Source organism: Podarcis tiliguerta (assembly GCF_965153285.1).
Source record: "Podarcis tiliguerta genome assembly, chromosome: 7".
Lineage (NCBI taxonomy): Eukaryota > Metazoa > Chordata > Lepidosauria > Squamata > Lacertidae > Podarcis > Podarcis tiliguerta.
Window position 1 is genome coordinate 35,689,836 of NC_139540.1, and position 25,877 is coordinate 35,715,712.

The 25,877-nt window shown below is 39.7% G+C and overlaps 1 protein-coding gene across 8 annotated transcripts in view; it reads right to left on the minus strand.

Annotated features, from left to right (window-relative positions):
• The window catches only part of CHD7 (chromodomain helicase DNA binding protein 7), a 143,265-nt gene that overhangs the window by 27,113 nt on the left and 90,275 nt on the right, over positions 1-25,877 (minus strand). For all 8 annotated transcript variants that reach the window (XM_083450882.1, XM_083450875.1, XM_083450881.1 and 5 more), the window contains 10 exons: positions 21,277-21,332; positions 18,141-18,255; positions 14,117-14,200; positions 12,770-12,907; positions 12,553-12,674; positions 11,883-12,126; positions 10,859-11,035; positions 10,034-10,177; positions 7,510-7,765; positions 1,166-1,376 (listed from right to left, as the gene is read on the minus strand). In XM_083450882.1, coding sequence (XP_083307008.1) covers positions 1,166-1,376; positions 7,510-7,765; positions 10,034-10,177; positions 10,859-11,035; positions 11,883-12,126; positions 12,553-12,674; positions 12,770-12,907; positions 14,117-14,200; positions 18,141-18,255; positions 21,277-21,332 — 1,547 coding nt within the window. The remainder of the gene's footprint in view (positions 1-1,165; positions 1,377-7,509; positions 7,766-10,033; positions 10,178-10,858; positions 11,036-11,882; positions 12,127-12,552; positions 12,675-12,769; positions 12,908-14,116; positions 14,201-18,140; positions 18,256-21,276; positions 21,333-25,877) is intronic.

Below are 25,877 nucleotides of genomic sequence, written 5' to 3' on the forward strand. Positions count from 1 at the left end.
GATCAACATTATGTACTTAAACAAGTACAGTGGTGCCCCGCAAGACGAATGCCTCGCAAGACGGAAAACCCGCAAGACAAAAGGGTTTTCCGTTTTCAGAGGTGCTTTGCAGGACGAATTTCTCTATGGGCTTGCTTCGCAAGATGAAAATGTCTTGCGATTCTTGAGGGTTTTTTTCGCTCCCCAACCCCTTTTTCTAAAGCGCTAAGATGCTAATAGCCTTTTAGCAGCTAATCTGCTAATCCCTTAAGCCTTTAATAGCCGTTAATAGCCCTTAAACTGCTAATAGCGCTAATAGCGCTAATCCGCTAATGGGCTTGCTTCGCAAGACGAAAAAACCGCAAGAAGAAGAAACTCGCAGAACGGATTCTTTTCGTCTTGCGAGGCACCACTGTACAATATTTATAGTTGTGCTCCTCACCCCATAACTTTTAAATCTTGCTGCCCCAGTTGCAACAAAACTGTCTCTCTCGTATCAGTCTCTACAGTCACAGCAGGCTCTGTAACTCTCCAGTAGTTTGACTTCACCCCTGAAGGCACCCTCTTTTCCTGTCTTCTGAGACAGATGAGTGCCAACCAGCCCAGGCTCCAATGGTAGAGTGTAAAGGGAAGCAAATATAAAGAGGAGATAGAATTCACTCCCATTTTCTGCCTTTAGCAAATGTTTCCCTTGTTTTCAAACTTGATTTCAAAATCACATTGACAATAATCTTGCATTTTCCTGAAAGCATGGGGAGGGCAAGTTAACAAAATAACTTGGTTATGAAAATAATCAAGCTATTGATTTCATGCTCTGTTTTAATATTTCAGCCTGCATTAAGAGGCAGCAGAAGAATAAAGGTACAGAATATTTTTGTATTAGCTTGTGAGTAATATTTACTACAGAATATGTATTTAGTAGAAAACACATTTTTATCCTATTCATAATGTGAACCAGTTATTCTAAAAGTGTTGTCAAGCCTAACCATGAATATAATGGTGGTCTGTTATGATTGTGAGTGAAAGGTTACAACCAACAGAACAATTATTGCTATACTTATCCACTTTCCCATTTCATGATGTTAAGCGCCTGTTTCATTGTTTCCACATTTTGCAATACAGGTTAAATACTTGATAGCACGTTGAATAACTGCTATTTCCTAGAATTGGATTATATTTTTCTCACCGTCTTTGAATGAGGTAGTCTTCCAGTATGTCCAAGCAGCGCACCATCTGGGAAAAGATAAGCACCCTGTGGCCACCAGCCTTCAGTTTTGGCAGCAACTTGTCAATCAGTACTAGCTTGCCAGCAGCCTGGATCATTGCCTGGAGCTGAAAATCTGGAGAGTCAGGATTGTGTGTTTCTTTAAACTCTTCCAAAATTTTCTCTTCAGCACCTGCAGAGATTGGACAGCAATATGTGAATACTCTAAAGGTTTTATTAATAAAACTACGAGCCTGTTTCCAGCTCCCTATACAATGTCTATGGATTTTTATAAGTGAAGAAATATTTACATAGCTGCATTTGCTTAGCTAAAAATAACATGGAAAATATGGAAGCACAAATGAACAATGAACCCAAAAGCTTCCAGCAAACAAGTTTCACAACAACAAAGAGGTGCCAAGCCAGAAGTCATAACAAATTAGGGGGCAAGGAGTGATTGAATAATTAATTAGTAAATTAAGGATATAAAGACAATATCTAACAGCTAGGTTGAAAGACGTAATGGCAAAGCCAATCCTTTTTCAAAAAGGGTCTTAGAAACCTATCAGTATTAACAGTCAAAGTGCTATAGTAATAGTTCATTACGGTAGCAGTATTCTGATGATAAACACATTCTAATTTAAATCTCCCAAATTTTTACAAGGCAAAGATTGGTGTGAGGCAAAATGGACACTTGTTAGCTTACAAAGTGAGGAACAAGCCGTGTACACAAATTTGGTGTGCTTGGGTATTAGGGGGTCCCAACAGAAACACTTATGACCCCTTCCGAAGGGACATTTATTTAAAAAATTCAGGGGAGACCCCCAGAAATACTATGCATTCTAATGTTAATGCCAAGTCTTTAGTGGCAGCATTGTCCAATAGCCATGGGTCCACTTTTGGTCCAAACAGGCACTATCACCTTTCCAGCAGGGAGTGCCTGACAGTTGGATCAAGCATGAAGTAACAAAGTAACAACCCATTTTCTGACTATTTCCTGCCCGTGTTTCATGTTCATTAGCACTGTAGACAGTTGTGCTGATGTTGCTTCTTCCTATTAAAACACACACTCATTTTGTATCCTATTTCAATGAAAACACACATGTGGTGTTAACAAAGTTTCTGATCAGTACATAAAACATAGAAATCAGTCTTATATGAAGTCAGACTATCTGGCTCAACATTGACTGGCAGTGACTCTTCAGGTTTTTAAAGAAGAATCTTTCCCAGCCTTACCTGGAGATACCAAAGACTGAATCTGGTGCTTTGCATGAACGACAGCTGCTCTATCACTAAGCTACCTTTCCTTAAGTAGTTACAAAGCAACACCTTTTAAAAGCCAGAGTAATACCACCACATTCTACCAACAAAGTACACTGAAGTTTATGACGCACGGTGGCAGCTAGGCCATATTGTGCCTCTAAGGGGAAAGAACTAGTCTCCATAATTCCTAAAATATTGTTATGGAGGATGCTTTGCCAACCAGTCTTGCCAACTTCAGTAGAGAGGAAATAAGTAAAAGAAGTGATTACTTTCAGGTACTCCTACTTAAGACATGCCAGAGACTCTTGCAGTAAAAATGCAGGAAATTATTTATGTCCCAAACTGTACTGCCGGTTTTAGTATTTACATGTTTCCTTTCCTCAGAGGCATTTAGAATGACAACTGAGTGAGAGATAATGTCTTGCGTTGAGCAAGGATTTGAATCTGGGTTTCCAACATACTAGCCACACACCACTCTGGCTCTGCAGAAGCATATACACACCGGAGGGTTGCTATGACTATCCTGTGCTCTAGCCTGTCTGACTGGTTCAAATCATACACAAATTATAGTAACTTGCTAAGAGTCTAAGATGAAATAAGGTGAACCAACCAAGTATCTTCAGCTATAATTGTCTATATCATGTAAAAAAGAAACAGCAAAATCTTCCTCTGATTGTTCAGGTGTCCTCATATGTCTAGAAAGTATTGCCTTGTAAAAAGTCAGCTTCACATTGAGCATCTCACACTACTGACTCAATATTTAATTCTGACAATTTTCCAGCCATTAACTTTTATAGCAGGGGTGGCTAACACAGTTGATCAGAAAAGCTTTGCTATGATAGTAACATGCTTCTTTAAGAAACAAAGCAACTGCATATAAATATGTTAATTATCAATCAACAAGATAAACATGAACACACAAACTTATGGAAAGCAAGAATGTGTTACAAGTATGAAACTCCCTCTTCTCTAGTGGAACTGGAGGACTCGCATCTTATTTACATCTGATAAGTAGTAATTAAGACTAAAACATTAGCACAAAGCATGTACAAACATGCATTTCATTTGCAAACATAGCAAGTTATGTGGTGGAAACATAAATATAAAGAACATTTATGCTATGATCTTTTATTTTGCCACATTTAAGTGTATGTGCGCATCTTCTGACATGGAACACTGACAGCAGGACTTTTATCAGCTTAGTTAAATTAACTTTGTCAAAATAAGTTTTAGAAGATCAGCTGCCAACATGTTGTTCCTATTTTCATCTCTCACATACAGTCCTAGTACCACTTGCGCTATTACAACAAATTTTTGAGGTTTTAATGTAACTGGGGGGAAGGTTTAGATACAGAAAACACATCCAAAAAATTGTCCCTCAACAACAAGGTTTTTAAAGCAGGGATAATCCATTTAAATAAGCAACAAACCAAACTCCTTAATATTGAGTTTAAGAGCATTTTAAATGTACAATAACTATAAAACTATTATACCTCAGGTACCCGCAGCCTATGGAGGGATAAAAATATTTTATAACTCAGACAAGGTGTTACTAGCCAGCTGAGCAGCAAGGCGATTTTATTTATTTATTTAATTGCAGAACATTCATATACTGTTTAATGGCAATAAAACTTCAAAGCAGTTTATGAAAAGAATAAAAACAATAAAACGACCAGTTAAAAACAGTAAAAGCAAGTATTTACAACTTTCAAAAATAACTGAAATGAACAATAAACTAAAAACAGATTAAAACACATGACAGCTTCTACATGTCTGGATAGGGCTGCATTAAAAAAAAAGCTTTTTAGCAGGCACCAAAAAGAGTACAGTAAAGGTGTCTGCCTGACACCAAAAGACAGGGAGTTTCAAAGCATAGGTGCTGCCACACTAAAGATCAATTTCTTGTAAGTGCAGAACAAGTATTATGTGGCACCTGCAACAGTGCCAGTTCTGCAGATAGAAGCGGTTGGGTGGGCATTTGTAGGGTAAAATGATCTCACAAGGGACCTGCTCCCAAGTTGTTAAGGGCTTTATATATTTATAGTAACATCTTGAACTTGGCCTGGTTGAAGATCAGCAACTAGTACAGGTCTCTGAGCAGAGGTGTTATATGCTGACAGGGTCTCACTCTTGTCAGCAATCATGTTGCATCGTTCTGCACTAACTATAGCTTTCTGAACAAGCACAAGGGAAGCCCCACACAGAGCACACTGCAGTAATCCAAACTTGAAGTAAGCAATATCGGAAGTACTGCAGCCAAGATCCTGCACCCCATAAACGGCCCTAGCTGTCATACCAGTGACAGCTGGTAAAGGTGCTTCTAGCCACTGAGGCTACCTGGGCCTCCAGTGACAAGTTCCCTCCAGAAGTACCTCCAGACTGTGAAGGTGCAACCCTATTCAGGGTCCAAGGGGTCCAGAGCTGGTTTCTTTAGAAGCGGCCATGCCACCACCTCTTTCAAGGCAGAAGGGATTATTCACTCACGCAGTGTAATATTAGCCACTCTCTGTACCCAACCAGTCAGACCAGATTTAATAAGACAGGAGGGACAGGGGTCAAGAGGGCACATGGTTGAAAACATATTGCTGCCAGCACCTTGTCCACATCAGGTGACTGTATAAACTGAAAACAATCCCACAACACATTATCAGTTCTGGCACTGAGTTTAGTTATGAGGAACGGCTAAGGGAGCTGGGCATGTTTAGCCTGGAGAAGAGGAGGTTAAGGGGGGATATGATAGCCATGTTCAAATATATAAAAGGATGTCACATGGAGGAGGGAGAAAGGTTGTTTTCTGCTGCTCCAGAGAAGCGGACACGGAGCAATGGATCCAAACTACAAGAAAGAAGATTCCAGCTAAACATTAGGAAGAACTTCCTGACAGTAAGAGCTGTTCGACAGTGGAATTTGCTGCCAAGGAGTGTGGTGGAGTCTCCTTCTTTGGAGGTCTTTAAGCAGAGGCTTGACAACCATATGTCAGGAGTGCTCTGATGGTGTTTCCTGCTTGGCAGGGGGTTGGACTCGATGGCCCTTGTGGTCTCTTCCAACTCTATGATTCTATGATTCTACTTCAACTGGGGCTGCAGGAAGTGCAGAGTCAAGATCACTCTGAAGTTGAGCTACCTCAAAGTGTGTTGCCGGTTGGTCACAGTGGGTCCTCGAATGCTCCAGAGGTTTCTTTCCCACAGTGGGAGTCAGTAAGCTCCAGACTGTCCCAAAAAACTCCACTGGCCAGCTACTAGAGGCCGCAATGCATGCTGAAAAATGAGACTTCTTCGTAGCCTGCACTGCCACATAGTAGGTACGATTATGTGCTCTAACTGGGTTCAGTCAAGCTTCAGAGCGAGACTTATGCCACTTGCAACAGGCTATAAAACTCATACCTCAGGAACCCTCAGCCTACAGAGGGATAAAAAACATTTCATAGCTCAGAGAAAGTGTTTCCTTCCCTCCCCTACAACTCTGATGGAATTAGTAACAGCTGAGCAGCAGGGGTAGCTTGCATATACAGCTCACTTAGGGAGGAATGTGATTAAATGGTATACAGGTTTTTGAAATATTGTTTCTATTATTGTACCATATCAAACTCTTTAAATGGCCAGTGAGCAAGGCAGGAACAAGGATTTAAATCTTGCTCAAACATATAATTTACTGGGTAGCACTAGGCAGGCAAATACTAAAATATTGGCTTAAAAAATTAAATAAGCGGTAAAACCAAATCCAAGAGTACAAACAGCATGAAGGCTGAGCATAAGCACAAAACTTCAGTATGCTGGCTAGCCTACCATTTGCCTCCCATCATTCTAGGTCTGAATGGAGAAAAGGAAATGGGAATCAGGGATGCGACACCCATCCCCTGAATCATGGTAATGATTAATTACCATGTTAATTGGGACTAGTCCCAAGTTAATTGGGACTAGACAATAAAAGCACTTTCCACCCCCAGCAAGGGCTATTTAAGCTGCTAAGAGAGTAGTCCCATTTGGGGGTTGTGTGCCTGATGAATGGTTCGTAAGTTAAACACCTTCAAATCCTCTATACATGGGAAGATTTAAGGATGGCTGCCACATCCTAAACCTGAATGGTCTATGGGGATTTCCCCACTGTTTATTCCATCACCATAACCCTACAATTCTTTGCAACCCCACAATGTATTTTACACTGCAAAACTGCAGTAAAGAGGAACTGCATTTCCAGTCCATACACAGAATGTGTACTGACTAGGCTTGGTCTCTGCAGCCTCCCTGCCTCAATAGTAATGTCAGTATTTTCCACGCTCTCTGCTAAAGTATGCCTGTTTTTTCCCTATCTATCCTGGGCACAATCCCAGTCTGCTGTCACCCTAACTCAGTTCCCAGTGTAGAATGCAGCTCACTTCTGCAGTAGAAACAGAGAAATTCCACTTAGCATCCTCAATGACTGCAGCCTCTAAGAGGGAGCGCAGCAAAGCAAATATTGAGTTACGTGTTGCACTTGCTGTGGGAAGCTAGCTGGACATCAAAGTGAAATGGGATCCTGACACCTGCAACCACAATACCAATAGGATCAGGATGGTAGCCACCGATGGCTAGCTGTGGTAGATTGTTAGCTATGGTGGTGAAGGCTGAATTTTTCCCAGTACTGGAAGGGGAAAGCTGAGTCTCTCAACTGCTACGCTGTGTCTGTCATGACTGAACAGACGGGGTTGTCCTTTTCTCCATCACTGAACATCATGTCACAAAGAAGCCACACAGCATTTCCTAGGACACCACAGAGTCCTGCCTCAGTGCGGTCATAGTTTCCAATGCATGAGGACGCGCATGTAAATTGCAGTAGATCTAATCAATCTCACATAGCTAGAAATTATTGCTGCTGCCTAGAGCTCTGAGAATTCATTCCTGTCCTATTACCCTTTTAGTGTTTTGAGAGTTAGAGGAGCCTAGGTCCTGATACTCTGGTCTAAAATGCAAAAGGAAAATTTAGCAAAATATATTCAGCTCAACTGAAAAATGCTTTCTAGCTTTTATTCACACATGCCAAACTCCCCTCATTGTTTTCTTTTTTTAAAAAAAAGTCAGTCCTACCATTGATAAGGTATGGATGATTGCAGCATTTTCTTAATTCCATCATAGTGTTTAAGAGATTAGGTACATTCGCTTGACCACCACCTTTTGACAAAAAAGTGAAATTCTTTTCGAGAATGGCTCTGTAGTATTTCTTCTGAATATTTGTCAGTTCAACTTCAATTATGGTTTCCTCCTTGGGTGCAAGGTTCTTTTCAACATCTTCTTTGAGTCGTCTCAACATCATTGGTTTCAAGATAGCTTGGAGTTTTTGCACCTAGTTAAATAAATGAATGAAGTTTAAAATAATAATCTTGCGTACTCTTTTATATTTTGGTTCTATCCCCACAGTGTAAATATTCTTTGTGATATCAGAAAGTTGAGACAGTGGGAGGCAGATGGACCACAACATTTATAACTTTTTGTCATATGGCAAGGGAGATGTACTGCTAAAGACAGTGTCCTGTGCTGACACCAATGGCTTCACTATAGGCAGAGGGCAGGGTCAGAATATAAGCAACAACTTATGAGTATGCTCATGGCCCACCACTTGTTTATAGATTTCCTGCCTGTCTTCCATGATGGAAGTCTAGGAACTGTACTGATGTGACCTTGGATAATACACCAATAAATTAAAACGTTATTAGCAACTCCAATACCTTGCACTATTCATAATTTTGGTAAACTTCACTTGTTAATGCCTGCCTCAACTTTTCATATGATACTTAAACTTTGCACTACTTGTTATTAGTTTGATTAATGATTCATCTCCTAACTAAGATTAGAAGACTGGGAGTGTACAGTTGCCTCAAATTATCATCTTCCTTCCTTTCTTTCCTTGTCTATGCAAATTCAGTCACACTTGTTACATATAATTAATAACACTTTTTCTGTGGTACCCTTTCTTTACATTCTATAATCAATCAGAAACCTATTTGTATGATTTAACATTTAGGTAATTAAGAAAGGAATTTAAGGCTCTACAAGTAATTGCAGCAGGAACAGTTGAAATTCTTAAAGGAACACATAAAAACATTATAGTCAAATGAGATTCCTGTATAAATGATTGTGAATCTATGGAAGGTACACTTTATGTATTGTTTAGTCCCCTGTAAACAGCCACAAGAAAGATTCCTGGCAGGAATTTTAGCCCCTGGTACGCACTAATTATGGCGCAGTGTCACATTTACATGGGTGCTAACTCTGACTAGCTTAAAGGAGGGTTTGCATAACAGTTTCTAGTCTTGCTTTTAAAGGTAACCATTGTGCAGATATAATGCTGTGCTATTAAACATGATTGCACAGGAAAGATTTTCTAACTTCTAGAGCTTAATTTTGTTTTCTCTCTTATGTAAGCATGTTATGTGGAAGCAAGTTCTATGGATTACAAATAGGTCACAATGTTAGTTATTATGTGCAAATAAACAAGTAAATATGTAATATTATTCTGCATAGGTCTGCATAATTGTTTACTATATTGGAATGTAAGATACTGAAATTGTTAGTATCTATTACAATTTATTAGTCAATTTATCTTGCCCAAGGCAACCCAAAGTGACTTACAAACAAACAAACAAACAAACCATATAGATACATTAAAACAAAGGGTTGGGGAATTAGGTTTGGCATTCCAGTAAATGGACTGTCAAATATTTCACACAGCTAAGAATGCCTCATTGCAGGTGGAAGTTCTTTTTTTCTCTTTTCATTATGGTTTAATTTGTTAGCAAGGTCAGCAGTGAAGCGTGCTTCCCCCTAGTCTTGCAGAGGTCAAGGGCAAATATAGAGCACAGCAAAGCTTCTACTGGCCACCTGCTATAACTGCTGGCACCTCCAGAAAGCAACAGGAAAAGCACTAATCAATGGCAAAGGTCACCTGAATTCAATCTTATTTGATACACGACCCACAGAGTATACCCTCCAGTTGAAGCTGCAACTTGACTACTTGGTCTCCTGGTTCTTAGTTCTTAATAAAAACTGGTTCTTGGTTTTTAATTTGCTTTATTTCCATTTAGATTTCAGTTTTTACAACAAGAACAACAACCACAGGCGGATCTTAGTATTCCAAAATAAAAGCCAAAGAGAAATGTTATGCAGATTGTTCACTTTTATCGAGAATTTCCTTGACATTTTTAAAAGTTGTATTTCTTTTTTCACAAGTTAATTGATTAGTTTTTCGTCTCAGTATCATACTCTGCATAGATAAGTCATGTTCAAATACTACTTCCTTTCCTCTGGAATGAGTCTCAGGCTCAAGTACTTGAGATTAGCTAAGCATGCTGAGGCATCCTCAGCCTACAAACGGAACACCAGAAATTTAGTCAGCCTTCAGAGGATATTTACCCTCTGGCATGCTTCACTCAGTCCACCACCACTCTGGACCAGTGACTGTTTCAGGGGTTGCCAGGAAGGCTTTGTCCCCCACTGTGTAAGTGATCATGTGGGAGCAGAGAAAATGGTGCTGAAGAAGCTTAAAGCCACACAAGTTTTGCAGTAATCAGCAATTGTTCCATATAGTAAAGTAAATTAATACTGGGTGATTTACCTGTTCTTCAGTTTTCAGATCACCAAACTCTTGCATGAAAGTGGTTTCTGAAGGAAAACGAGTTGGTTCCAAGAAATGAAGCAAGCTGAAGAGCTCCTCAACAGTGTTTTGTAATGGAGTACCTGTAAGAAGCACTTTGTGTTCCTGCAAGAAACAAAGACTCTGGAATAGTCTACAATCCTGAACTCTGAAGCTGCATATTCTTCCAAGATAAGTTTTCTAGTTTCTATCCTAAAATTATTAGGCTGTATTTATAATCTATGCATATATTTCATATTTTCCAATTCCAGAAGCTTTAATAAAATGCTTTATTTGTGGTAGGCTGTTGGACCAGATGACCTCCAAGGTCTCTTCTAGATTTTATCATTCTGTGTGAATGGTTTAGGTTGTCAGCTGGGTGCTTGTAGCATGGAATGGTAGCTTCAGTTGCGTAGACTCCATATTTCTATTCCAGTGAACACACAAATCTGTGACAGGTCTACTCATCTGTCACTGACAGTCATCCACCTCTAAGGTAGTGGTGAAGCTTGAACTAATCACAATATAGGATACCATAGCATATCCATATTGCCTAAATAATGCATTTTTGACCCTTACAAGTTGCAATTTCACAGCATTTTGGAGCTTGAGTGAGCACGGAAAGCTCTTAACACAACATGTTAAATGAAAAGGGATTTTTGTTAATTGATCTCCTCATTTTCATAATTTTATATTGAAAAAGAGAAGAGAAGTAAAGCCATCTGAAACATAAACCCGCTTTCCCATCGGATTAATGGGATGGTCTGTACAGACATCTCTTGGAGCTTTGAGAGTATTAGTACTCACCAGGTCCATCATCTTGAGCCCTTCCAACAGTTTGCAGTTTCTGTTTTTCAGCCTGTGAGCTTCATCGATTACTACACAGCGCCATGGAATGTTACGGAGCTCAGGACAATCAGTCAAAATCATTTCAAATGTAGTGATGATGGCATGAAATTTGTATGACCCCTTAACTGCACGACCCTAAAAGTACAGAAAGTATTGTATCAGGTTACACAACACTGAAAATGAATCAACCTATTACCTATTATCATCTACCAAAATATATTCATGTGTTACTGATTGATGCTTTTCGGTCTTTTGACTAAGCTCAAGTGTAGACGCAAGAGTATGTTATTTAGAATGAACAGAATATGCTGAATGCTGGACCTCACTGAGAAACAGGACACTGTACTGCAACGGAACTATGCAATGCTGGAGCACTCAGGCAAATGAGCTGAGAAGGGTGGACACTTTCAAAGAATCCTTAAGAACATGGCATAGATAGAATAGGTTTGGAACTAGAGAAGAGACTAGAGACATGAGCTAAAATCTGGAGAAGCAGAAGAGGTATGAGCTTGTTCTAACCACTCCCCTGCTCGTGTCTGCCTTCTTCTGGGCTCTCTGTCCTCCTGGCTCACTGTGCCATGTCTGCCTTCTTTGCCAAGTGGCAATTTGTGCTGTTATGTGCAGCACCCAGAGGTGTGGTTCAGAGAGGCTATGGAAAGCGGAGAGGTAGGCACACAAATGAGCCTGGAGGCCTGAATATGGGATGTATGGTTAGAGCAACTTTCTGAAGAATGCTACGCTGCTCTTGCTGCCATGCTCCATGGCTGAGCTCATACATGCAACTCTCTGTCCGCCCCCCCCCCATCACAAAGTGGGGCAGAGAGAATGGATAATAGAAAGGAAGAAATAGGGGGCACAACCAAGGCCTCATACAATAAGGTAGAGGGCTGCCCATGTCTACCTTAAATAATAGAGGATAATGATCCAGAATAAAGTATACAAGAAAGAAGTCATATGTTATTATTAGAGTAGAAACATTTACCTGTGGGTCTTTGAAATACATTTCATACAACTGAATGGTCTTTCGACTGGCTTGACTCCCATGATATACAACAACATTCAACTCTGTCCAGGTACGGAATTCCCTTTCCCAGTTGGGGATTGTGGACAATGGGGCAATAACCAAAAAAGGACCATGGATTCCTTTTAAATATATCTCATAGAGAAATGTAATAGATTGGATCGTCTTTCCCAATCCCATTTCATCTGCTAAAATGCAGTTTCGCCTGGAATAAATAATAACAACAATAATTTATTATTTATACCCCGCCCATCTGGCTGAGTTTCCCCAGCCACTCTGGGCGGCTTCTAATCAAGTGTTAAAAACACACATATATATTCCATCATAAAATAAAAAAATAATGTTAAGTTCTCAAAAAAATGTAACTCCCACAATGCAAGTGCTTATTTGAATGTGGAAAGAATACTATTCTTTCAAATTAAGGAAGTTGTTACTATAAGTATGTTTTTAAAATAATCTCAAGATTTGATATGAGCATGCAAAAGACACACACACATATTCCATCATAAAATTTGCTATTTTATATAGCTGGGACATTTAAAATAATCACATTTTAAAATAGCGGTATATGTTAAACTTCAACAATTAAGCTATTCATTCTCTTCTTTTACAATGAAGTTGTAACACGTACGTGTTGTACCAATTGAAAAGAAGCCAGTTTACTCCTTCCAACTGGTATTCCCTGAGTTTGTTGTTGTTTTTATATTCCCTGGAACTTTCTGACTTCTTCCAGTCATCAGCAGGAGGTCGCTCCTGTTTCAAATACAGCAAAACACATTAGTGATTTACAAAAACCACATTATTATGTTATTTTTAAGTAACATCATCTATTCAGAGCCAAATCTTACCACACGTTCTGTTTCTGGCTGCCTGGACATAAGCTTCTCGAATTCTTCTATTTTAGCTTGGTCTATGTCTTGCTTTAATTCCCATGTGCTGTCTTCATATGGAAGTGAACACCATTTCACCAAATAATGAGTCACAGGCTTTGTTTTTAATTAGGAAACAAAAATGAGATTAAGTGAGAAACAAAGCATAACTATACGGGAACTTTGCAGACCGAATAAGATTTACAATAAGACTTATTTCAATGCATTTTATTAACATTTTACCAGTGACAAAAACAGTTCAACAACAAAGTGGCTGATATGTTGACACATTATTAGTATTTCATCATGAAACTGCAACATTTTTATTATATTGTAATTTTTTCACTGCAAAACAAAAATATTTTTGAAGAAAATCCATACAAATAGTTACAAGATTTCCCCACAAATTTATAAGCAAAAATTTCCCAGCAGGCAACTTAAAATAATTAAGATGACAGCTGTTGATTTATGACAGTTTTAAATAAACAGTGATAAAGAAAGGTTAACAGTTCCTTTATAAAACCACTTGGTCTTCTATTTAAAATAACCCACTAGAATTTCTTTGAAGAGATGCAGCTCAAGGAAGGTGGTTATAAAGGAATAACAAAATATTTAGTTCATTGCCCAAAGACTCCTTAACTGGCATCTACATACCATGATGATGAAATTGACATGTATTTTAACAATTACTTGGCTACCATATAATGCAGGACTTGAAGAAATGCTTGCATTGATTAACAAACGAGAACAACACTAAAAAGGAAAATTAGGGCTATTTCTAAATTCAGAATATTTGGTACTTTAATATATTGCCACATGTAGTTCATTAGCAAAATGAGATTCACCTTGTCAAACTTAATTTTTATAAGCTAAAGAGCAAAAATATTCAAGTAAGACATGCAACACTATTATTGCAAAAATAATAATAAATGTAATTATGAAATCCCATAACTAGAAAGATCAGTGCCATGAGACAGAAAAAACAGTGCTCAGATTGAAACAGTCTTCCTCTGTTTCCTGTCCCCATAAAAACATATATTCTGCTTTCTCTCTTGGCATATTCTTATCACCACTATTAAATGTAATATAAATAAGTAGGTAAGGCAATGTTTTGACTAGCAAAGAAACGGATGTTTTCAAGCTGAATGCTTCTCTATAATTTAGACTTCTATACCCATACACTAACAAAACCCATTAAGTATATCAATCTCTGTGACCAACATGGCAACATCTATCAACAACAAGCTAAACTAAAACATGTCATCTTGCTAATATTAGTTCGACAGAGCTACTTCATAAATACACACTTCTGTCAGGTTCTCTTACCTCTCCATTATCATCTTTGCTATGTGAAATATCCATTATTCGATCAACTTCAACATAATCGGGATTAAAAAGTTCATCGTCTATCTGTTTAAGAGGGAAAAGCATAAATAGAATATCAGAACTTTCTATTAGCAAATATTCTCAGAAAACAAAACAAAAAATTGGGGGCCACAGTAATACGTAATGTATATTTGACAAATGTCAACATGTTAATTGAAATGCAACAATTCACTAAGATTGCTCCCCGTGAGGGAATCAGACTTCTCAGACTTTGTTAACTGGGCCTCTTAATTACTGTGTGAAACCTTTTACTGTGAGAGAATGTTTAAGAATATTTTAAATGAAGTGTGAAATTACAATTCACTAATGAGCAATCGAAAAGGCTTATAGCATGCAATGCATTTAGAATTCTTGAAGATTGCAGCTTGCAGTAAAAAAAAACTAGAGCCATGTATGCTAAGTGACATAAAAACGCAAGTACAGAAGTTGCATAATTGCTGTATAAAATAGATTATTATTCCTGAACAAGTAAATAAAAAGACCACTGCAAAATTCTCACTCTTTTCTCCTTCTCTATCAGTAAGTTTCCTATTTATGATGTGTGCTCAAGTAATCCCTGAAAGCTGGTATACTGTGGTGTCTAAGAGTGTGGGACACGAAGCCCCTGGTCCAATTCTCACTTCACCTCAAAATACACTATTTAACCTAAGATATTCTCATCTGCAACATGGGAATATAATATTGACCTAAGCTACGTGGCTAAGGATTACTGAAATACATGCACAGTTTTTCGGGATAAGCATGTCATGGCTCCACAGTAACACTGGTGTTGAACAAATAACTGGCCTGGAACCAGTAGTTGTTGTTGTTGGTAGTATTTATATGACACTAATATCACTGTGAGAATTCCTGTCTCCCCCCAAAAGAGATTCTACCCATTCCTTGCCCATCAGAACTAGTTGGAAGGCTCTGTCTCCAGATGAAAAGAACCAGGTGTCTTTGAGGTCTTTGCCCACTAGCTTTGGGCAGCAACCCTGTCAGCTAGCCTGGCTCATCTGTGATTTTGTCTCTCAACACATCCTCTCCTCCCTCCACTTCGTCACTATGCTGCTTTACAGGGGACCTAAGGTGCAAGAAACAGAGAGGCCTAGAGTACAGATGCTCTTGATTCATGCCAAATCTGAAAAATTATGGCCTAGATCCCTTTTAAAGGATTATATCACTACAGTTGAGAAGAAATCCCTTTTTTCTCAACTGCCAGTGCCTCTGCAAAGTTCTATCCAGCTGAGCTATTTTGGATGGTGAATGGCCTTTTAAATCTGGACTGTCTCCACCAAAAATTTAATCAGTCCACTGTGGTGAATTTGCTAGCTACTTGTGGAGAAAATTGCATGATTTCAGCATGGCTCAAGGGTCACAACTAAATACAAAATCAGGCACTATCTGAACCTGTTTATTTCAATCAATTTCATCTTTCTTGCCCAGTCGTGAAAAGGGTGCACTTTTCTGGGCTATCAATAAGTAGGACGTAAGTCTGTTTTGATGTGTCAAAGCTAGTTAGGAGAATATGCACCTCTTTCAGGCAGGGAAAGATGTCATATTAAACTTGTATTGTACTGGTTGCACTGGTTGCCACTGCATATCAAGTCCCAATTTAAAGTGACAATGACGCTCCCCCCTTTTAGAAAACGAATGAAAGGTGGTGACCTTTAAAGCCCTGAGTGCAGAAATGATACGGGGGGAAATATTCACTAGTAGGAGCATCTGACATGGAACTTTGGATCCAACTCTATATAAAAAATACTATGCATTATTATTAGTTATAGTAATTTGTTTATATGATGGTTTTTAACTGTTTTGATTCTAAAATGTATCCACTCTGCTTGTTTATTAACGTTTCTCACACAGTTTAAAAGCATGAAATGTAGATGACAGATTTCCAAACACCACACTCGCATGTCATATCTGAATAATTACCCACAATTTACAATACATAATGTGAGAAAGAAAAGAATAAAAAATAAAACCTCTTTGTTTAAATGGGTAAAATTAAGGGGATTGCCAATTTGGGGCCTACCAAAGCCCTACCTGGTATCACTGAGACGACCTGTTATACCTTGCCCCCCTTTTGAGTGCAATTTGGCTTGAAAAATGTTATCTGAGAAAAGCCTTTTTTTCAAAACTGTGGTGCAGAGACCAATTTCAGGAGTGGCCACAGCTGGAGAAGGGCTCACTCTGCTCCTCAGCCTTGATCCACTGCATTGCAATTAGGCTTGAAAGAAGCCTTGTATTGGCTACCATATTAAGTTTAATTTCAACAGGGAGGGTTAATTTCAAGGTATGTCAGAAGGAAAGGGAAGCTTTAACCCTCCCGAGCTGTGACTGTACCGTCTCCCAACCAAAAATTCCCTGCACTGGATTAAGCCTCTAAGAAGTGTCCTATTGGTTTCAGTAGAAGGCTTTATATCTTCTTTCAAGCCTAATTGCAATAAGGGGAGAACTGTTTTCAAGCCTAATGGGTGGCAGTGGAGATCTTCATGGAGAGTGCAGCTGGGAAGAAAGCATTAACTCCTTATCATTTGCTTTCTTACCACTCTACTCTCATTACAGGCCAAAGCACTTTCTTCAAACCTAATGTGGGGCAGGGCGGAGCAGATAAGTGTGTGTTTGGTTGCAGTGTGGGATGAGTGATGCCTACAACAAATTTGCATGGGTCCAGAAAGTTGGCAATGCCTGGGGTAAATGATTCCATGGTGCAGATGTAACAATGGTTAAGAAATTCAGAGCAGACTGGGGTTATATACACCCTTAGCCCCTCTTCCTCTAACTATGGTTAATAGCAACCAGTGTCTCATTTAATGAGGGTCTGAAGCAAGGGTTGCAAACCCTCATGCTTAGTTAGTGCAGATGTAACTTTAAGCCATCAGAAGGGTAGGCAAAATTAATACACAAAAGAGAAAGTCCAGAAGATAACCCAGATGAAGCTAATTGACACAACGCAAAATGTGAATCTGGGAAAAGCCGTAGCTATAATACCGCAAGTTTGTAATTATCTGTATGAGAACCTTAACATTCCAACATTTCCATCTCTAAGTTGATGCTGTTCTCTTAATTTGTACAGAGATTAATAACTAAAAGCAAATATAAACCCTAGGTCAAAACACCGCTGTAACCATTAAAACATTAAAACCACAACAGCACAAACATTTCTGGAAATGAACAAGCAGCATCCTGTTTACTGAAGTATGCCGTGTGTAATTTATTAGAGGGGGAAACAAAACAAAAAGGCAAACATAAGTGCCTAAGTATCTGCAATCAGAATATTTCATAAAGGGAGAAAGGAACATATGGATTGCATAGAATAAATTCAAGGTTACAGCTTGCCCAATTCTGAAAGTCTAGACCAATATCCAAAGCAACTCCAACCCCACTTGCAAACCAGTAAAATTTCACTGGTAGCGAAGTATCAGAGAAATTCCCCACTTTGCATACAGACTTAACTGCAAACCTTGATTGCCAGCCTGACTAGGCCATTTCCCCAAAGTTTCCAAAAAGCATACAGGCATGGGTTAGTGAACATGTAATGGGGACAGTTCCATTACTGAAAGTCACCCATCAAGAATGTCAGTGCTCTAAAATCAGTGTATATGTGGCATACAGTCTTCAAGAGCAACTGAGCATTCAATACATAGCACTGAGACAACAGAGACACAAATAACTGTCACCAGGTTTGAAGAATTATGCAAATGTAAAGCACATCACTAAAACAGCCTTGTATTTAAGCGCTCAGCTAGTAGCCATCGATGCCAAGGAATTGAATGCAGGTACATGAAGGAACAAAATACTCCATCCCTCCTCTTCACCCGGCACCCAAGGAGGGAAGCTCTCTCCTTTGCATGTTGCAGCTCCCTGTCCTTACACTGCCAGATCCTACCAGGCTGGGTTTTTCTTTTTTTAAAATGCTAGTCAGTAACCTCTGGGGCTTAGTTGCAAGACTGAATTTAAAACAATAAAATCAACATACCTCTGAAAGGAACTTATTCTGCCCCTGCTTTGCCTTAAATCTCTTAATCTTTTGCTGAATTCTCCTGTCTTTGTCCAATACTTCCACAGATGCCCATTGACAGTGAAGGTAAGAGCTAAAAATAAATGGAAGAAAACACAAATTCAAACATGCAACATCCTAGTTTTCCAGCTATTAAGCACTTAGTCACAGCTTGATATTTATGAAAAATAATTGTGTACAAATTAGGACACAATCTCTCCATTTTAAGGCATCCTTATTTAATTTTTGAGGAAAAACACAACACACACATTTGAATATAGATGAACTGGATCAAGGAGTCTTTCTCTTTTACTCATTCTGAATGATGATGATGATCATCGGCCCCAGACACATCTGATGTTTGAAAGCTGTGGCTGGATGGCTACGTGGGAGCCGGATGAAGTTAAATCCTTCAAAGACAAGGTCCTTTGGCTGGGTCAGGACTATATGGGGTTGGGGGGCCAACTCCCATCCCTTGCGGGGGCGCAATTAGTGCCAGCGCCTTCCGTCAAGAGACGCCTCCCTTTCTATGGAGGCGCAGGTTACAGCTACAACAAGGGCAGCATTTTTTCATCTCCGCCGAGCTAAGCAGTCGGTCCCTTATCTCTCTCGCCCTGACCTCGCTGTGATCTATGCTACAGTCACCTCCAGGCTTGATTATTGTAACTCACTCTACGTGGGGCAGCCCTTGAAACTGACCCAGAAACTCCAGCGGGTGCAGAATGCCGCGGCGAGACTCCTCACGGGCTCCTCGCCACGGGAGCACATTAATCTGCTGCTATACCAGCTGCACTGGCTCCCGGTGGAGTACAGGATCAGGTTTAAGGTGCTATATAGCCTAGGACCCTCATACATACGGGACCGCCTCTCCTGTTATGCCCCACGGAGGACCTTAAGGTCTGCAAATAATAACACCCTGAAGATCCCAGGCCCCAGGGAGATTAGACTGGCCTCGACCAGAGCTAGGGCCTTTTCGGCCATGGCCCCGGCCTGGTGGAACACTCTCTCACAAGAGACCAGGGCCCTGCGGGATTTGACATCTTTCTGCAGGGCCTGCAAGACGGAGCTGTTCCGCCAGGCCTTTGGTCAGGGTTCAGTCTGATTCTTTTCTTTCTGTATAAGAACAAGCATTAAAGAGGCCTCCTAGCCTGCTCATAGGTCCTTTAAAGACCAGTGGTAACAGTTGGCCCTGGAGAATATTAACCACTCTCAATTTTACCCGTGGACTGCCATCTGTCCAGATTTTAATTTGCTCTGAACTAATTTTAAGATGTATTTTAATTAATTGATTGCCTGTTTTTATGTTCTTATGTTCTTTGTATACTGTGTTAGTTTTGTGATGTTAGCTGACCTGAGCCCAGCTCTGGCGGGGTGCAAATAAATCATCATTATCATCATCATCATCATGGAATTAGCTCACAATATACATTTTTGTTCATGAAACAGCACTGATCTTCCACAGGCATAAGTCTGTGCAGAGAAAAGTACTGTAAAGCCTGCACAACAACAGACAATTCCTGTGACTGTTGTGACAAAAAGCATAATCCAACAAAAGTTAATTTGCCTTGTCCCACTGAAATCAAAGAGACTAAGTATTTCAACAGAATTAAAGTTCTTTTAAATATTTGTAAACAAATTGATTTTAATCTGATTTTACAACTTTTGCTGTAGTATATCTAGTATGTGTTGTGTGAACTGCCTGAGTTGTGACTGACTGTAAGCCCAATTTTGGAAAATGCTGCTCTATTATAATTTTAATTTGCAAGTTGCTTTAAATAAATTCAAATAATAAAAGATGAGTATGGAGTCATAACAACCCATGTTTTAATGCCATTTAACAGCCTTTTAATCTTATTATGAGCTGCCACCTTTCATTCTTACTTTAATGACTTGCATTGATATTTTATTTTTATTGTATTTTAATTACATCTGTTTGTAAACTATCCTGCCTTAACACTGTGGTATAACTCTCAAAAATAAAGAAAACCAATGCCATGTTCCCTTTTTTGTGATTTTTTTCTTTAGGCGAAAAGTAGGCTTTCGAAAAGTGCAACTTTAGTAGTCAACCTAGCTAATGAGGATCATGTAATGAACATTGTCACATCATGGCACTGAACAGTCAATCACATTTGGCTATGAGTCATAACCACTAAATGTAAACAAAGCCTTCTGATGACCCACACCCTTAATAGGAGGGGGAACTAGAGGTGGACTACATCCCAGGCAACCAGACAGTGATCCTTGTATTGCATCATTAAACTGGTGAGGTCATTGTCCATTGCACTGGTGATGCAGAGCAAGATCTCTAAGTCAATCCTGCTCCAGATGCATTCAGTTACATGACTAGCTGAAACAGAATGTGGATGGAGGTGTATCCCCATCTTATTCTGCCACAACTAGTTAACTACACAACTAGTTTAGCAAATGTACTATTGGTCTGGTCTCCTCTGCCATTAGAATGTGCATCTCTTGATGCTTGCACCCACTTCCTTGTGAACCTTTCTAAGGTGGTGATGAGCCCTACCCCAATTTTTTCTCTGCAGGTCATAACAGAAGCACTAGCCTTGAACAAAAACACTTTTAAAAAAAATGGAAATAAAAAATTAATTTCTTACCTAAAAATGCTACAGAGAAAAATGATGGCAAAAAAAATAAAAATAAAGATCAGTAATTCTAAACTGAATGGGTGAAAAAAATGTGTTTACTCTTTCGTGATTAAGGTTTGCACAGTAGCAACAGTTATGTTAGATGGCAATGATGGATTAAATACAAGGTCGACTCTCAATTTACGTCGGGGTTATGTTCCAGGAATAGCGTCTAAAGCCAAACTCACATACAGAAAAAACACACTCTACTTGTGACTCTTAATACTCTCCCAAGGCTGCATGTACTCTTCCAAGGCTACTGAACATTCTCCCTGAACCTATGAATGCTATTCAAGGTGAGTGCAATTGCAATGAGCTTGCCGACATTCTGTTCCTGGATGCCTGTCCCTTTTTATTTATTTTTGGGGGTTTTCTGGCCAAGCACATAAAGCTGAATTTGCACAAGTTAAATGTGTGTAAGTTGGGAGTTGACTGTACTTCAAGTAATTTTGAAGTTATTGCTTACTTACAAGTTTTTGTATTTTACATAGAATTCTTCAGTTTCTACTTCCTCTCCATTCTCCATCTGTAAAAAGATACTCACGATGTTAATTTTGAACTCTGCTATAAGATATCACCTCCAACTTATATATAATGTAACACAGATTGGAATTTAACAATAGGAAAGTTTATTGTATGGCATTTTTTAAAGAAAAGGGGAAGAATGATATAGGTAAAAGGTTTTCTACATCTGTCTGCCCATGAACATTCTGCACTACTTATTACAACACCCAAGACATGAATCATTTTAACTCCTCCCTAACCACATGCAGCTTCATTCACAACAAGCTGACCCCAACTCTGGCTTCCAGCCAAACCAACAGTGTTAAGGAGAAGCCAAGTGTACCATTTTCTCAGGCAGCAGCCAATTAGCAACTGCACTCGTGAATGCCATATGTATTATTTTTGGCTGGTGCCTGGCAACTTTATATTGTGGTTTTTGTAACATGTTCAAGTAGTGTTTTAACAGCCTTTATACTTCCATATTGTTAGCACTGATAATAAGAAACTGTATGAAACTGAACCTTTCACTTCTAATAGTAGTTTTAACATGTTATTGTTCATGATGTTAGTTTTACTCAACGGTGCAATTAAATTCATCCTGACAAGTGACCTTGCATGCAGAGCAGCCAAATTAAATTAATGCCCCAAATATAACATTTAATAAGGCTAAAACTGTGACCAAAAATCTTAAACCAATACTAAGTGTCAATAAAATAAATTTATGCAGGCTGTGTGGCACGTTCTGCAACTTCAACATTTTTTTAAAAAAACCCAGAAAGAAAACCTCAGATTTTGATACAGTTTAAGGTATAATTTCATCCTGAAGTCTGGCCTGCTTTCCACATAATGCTAAGGTATGGTTTGTTTAGATCAACCATTATTTGTTCCATTGTGTAAACCCAACCCAGTACAGTCGTACCTTGGATCTGAAACACCTTGGTTCCTGAGCAAATCAGCTCCCAAACGATCAAAACCCAGAAGTGAGTGTTCCAGTTTACAAACTTTTTTTGGCAGCCAAACATCCGATGGGGCTTCCGCGGTTTCCGATTGGTTGCAGGAGCTTCCTGCAGCCAATCAGAAGCCACACTTTGGTTTCCAAATGTTTTGGAAGTCGAACAGACTTCCAGAACAGATTCTATTCAACTTCTGAGGTATGACTGTAGTTTCTCCATAGCTTGTTTCTTCCCAACAAACCACAATCATAAGCCATGGTTTGTGGATGACTTATGAAGCTTGGCTTATTATGTGCAAACCTGATATAGTTTATTGCCTCGCCCCAGATGCTCACTGAAACCATGTGGCAAGAGAAGTAGAAAAACAAATCCGTTCCCATGGCTCAGTGGCTCTCATTGGTGCTTTGTCTCATAAACTCACTCCTAACTCTGCCTACCAATAGACTTCTTTCCCTGCCTCTCTCTATGTCCTCCCTCACAAGGCAGGTAGCTTTGCAGCTGCTGCCAAGGAGGAGGAAATTTAAAGTGACCACAGGCCAGTTCACCCTACTAACATCTAAAATAGGATGAATAAGGAAGCAACAAAGTTAAACCAACCATACACCGCACACCAATTTACTTTCTTAAATTGTAGCACCATTTATATATCATTTGTTTAAAAACAGGGATACCCAGCAATTGTTGGGAAAAATACTATTATTGGACCAAAAAAAACTTTCACGTGAGCTTGCAATCAACACCCAATACTGCCCATAAGAAAGGACTATTGCTTGCAACTTGCAACTCATGGCTTCAGGGTAATTAGCACTTTCTGTGCAAACATCTGATTAACAACCCACATGGTGCCCTGAAGTCTCCATTCTGTTTTCACTAACCTAGAAACAATAATCCCTGACCTTGGTGTTTTTGTGTTTGTGTGTGTATTCTGCACCTTCTTTAAGAGGTGGGCTTTCCAGATCCACAGTAGGACTTCTGAAATCTGCCTCCATCTGCTCCATTTTCTAGTGCAATGAACTAGCAAAATGATGTGTTGGTCAGCTGTAGCAACCCTCCAGAATGGCCTCCCCAAACCTTTAAAAACTATTGCCTTTGCTGGCTGAAGAGGACAGATAGGATCGCCAATTTATAGCATCCCTTGACTCTCAGAGGACATGGGATGAGGAGGTCAGAATGTTCATCATTCTTTTTTACCACATGTACAGGAAGGCCTTGCAGATCAGTTTCTGAATGATGCCATTTTCCCCGGCTCTTCGAGGAAATGTGCCACTGCAATGCCACCCTCTTCAGGGGAAAGACCCAGACCAGCCAAATGTCCCAGCCAGATGGGTAGGATATAAATAAATTATCATTATCAACATCATCCAGGAAACCAAGTCACTTGCACCAGGCACAACATTAGTTTAAAGTTTTTGACCTGGTGTGCACCAAACACTAAGGCATAGTTTGAATAGTTTAACCATAGTTTGACCAAAGTCGACTAGCTTAACCAAGACTTGTTTGTTCCCAAGAAACCACAACTACAAGCCACCTGGTCAGTCCAGAAAGACTCCTTTCTACAATAGAATGGGAGATTGTGGACTCTCCTTCCTTAGAGGTTTTGAAGCAGAAGTTGGATGGCCATCTGTCATGAATACTTTCAACTGAGATTCCTGCATTGCAGGGGGTTGGTTTAGATGACCCTTGGGGTCCATGATTCCTTCAACTTCAGGACAGGGTTGGGGCCAGCACTGCTACTACTTTCAAGCACATGCCTTTCTAGTGCTGCACCCACTGCCCTCTCCAATGATTCCCCCTCTCAAGGTGCCACAACATCTTCAGGAACATTTTACACACACTCAGATTGGTGGTGGAATGCCAGCATCCTCACTTTTGAGTACACTAAATATCCTGGCCAATCTACAACAGTGTAAAGTCATCAGAAATAGGCTGGAGTGACTGCATGTATGCATCAACATGTACAGTAGCCCAAGATCATTGCCAGATCCATCACTGACTTAGACCCGACTCAAGATACCCACAATAGGTGGCAATCTCTATTTCCACCTTTAGTATACACTTAATTCCCTTGATGTCCAAAGATCCAACCTTCTCCCTAGCCAGTTTCCTCCTTCTAAGGCTTTTAAAGAATTTCGGACACTATTGGTCTCACACCCAACTCTTAGCTGGAAATAAAGTTAATAATTGATTTCAATATGACTCTAGTTTGACAAACTAATTATATTTTATTGGTGTCATATTCAATATTCATAAAAATAGTGTAACACAAATTACAAACAACTGGGGAACACTGTATTCCTCAGTGACAACTTAAAACTCCTTATTGGGCTATCAGGAAGCTCTAGAAGAGAAAATAGAAGAGAAAGCAAAACAGAAACCTAAAATGCACTAAAAAATACTGGATTCATAGTAAATAATTGAAGGGACCTATTATCCCTCAATAGTCTTAACAGGATTTCCACCCCAAAGTGTATTAAAAATATGAATACAATATTGAAAGTTGGTTCTATGAGAGTGCTAAAGCCAACACTTTACTAAAGAGCAGAATTAATCCCCATAGTAAAATTTACCCTTGCGTCAGGCTGCAACTGAATGAGGGATTCCAAGGACAATTCCTTGAACAGTACATTTAACCCAGTAGCAAGGCTGTGGAGGGAAACCAGCATTGCCATCCTGGTTTCCCAACAGCACAGAGAGGGAGGGAAAGAAGGGGAAGGGATTCCCAATACAGTTGCCCAAGTACTGCATTTAATCCCCATTGCGGAGGCTCAATGGAAATCACACATTTTTCTTCATGGAATCCCTTGGGACTGCTTCGCAGAACCCCCGAGTTCCATAGATCAGTTTGGGAAACACTGGTTTGTGGTAATTCAGGCCATATATTGTAAAAAAAGTGTTAACTTACAAAATCAGAGGGATTATAAAGGTATATATTATTCTGTTCACTTGGGCATTTCCTCAGCTTCAAGAATCTTAACATCTATTTTTCTGCAAATCATGCAACCTTAAGAACAACCCTGTGTATCTATCAGAACACAGCATTCTCCCCCATTGTTAACCATCACAACTGGTGTTCAGTGACATACCCAACAGTGCCCCCAACCTGTCAGAATTCAGGCTGTTTATTGGCCTTCGTCCACTTTGACACTGCCTCCAGGCAGCAGACTAGCACCTGCACTGCCTCGTCCAATATGGTTGACACAGAGCTGGATATCATCAGCATTCTGACGACACCATGCCCCTAAATCCCCAGATGACCTCAACCAAGTGAATCATATAATCATAGAGTTGGAAGAGACCACAAAGGCCATCGAGTCCAACCCCCTGCCAAGCAGGAAACACCATCAGAGCACTCCTTACATATGGTTGTCAAGCCTCTGCTTAAAGACCTCCAAAGAAGGAGACTCCACCACACTCCTTGGCAGCAAATTCCACTGTCGAACAGCTCTTACTGTGGCTTCATATTAATATTAAAGAGCCTAGTGGAGAGAAAGGAACCCTTTCATACCTTGCAGCATTACAATGGGGCCAAGCAGAAGCCCTCCAATGCTGCTTTCTGGAAGCTGTCCTGAGGGAAGTGGGAGTTGAGGGCATAACACCATGCCCTCAACTCCCAC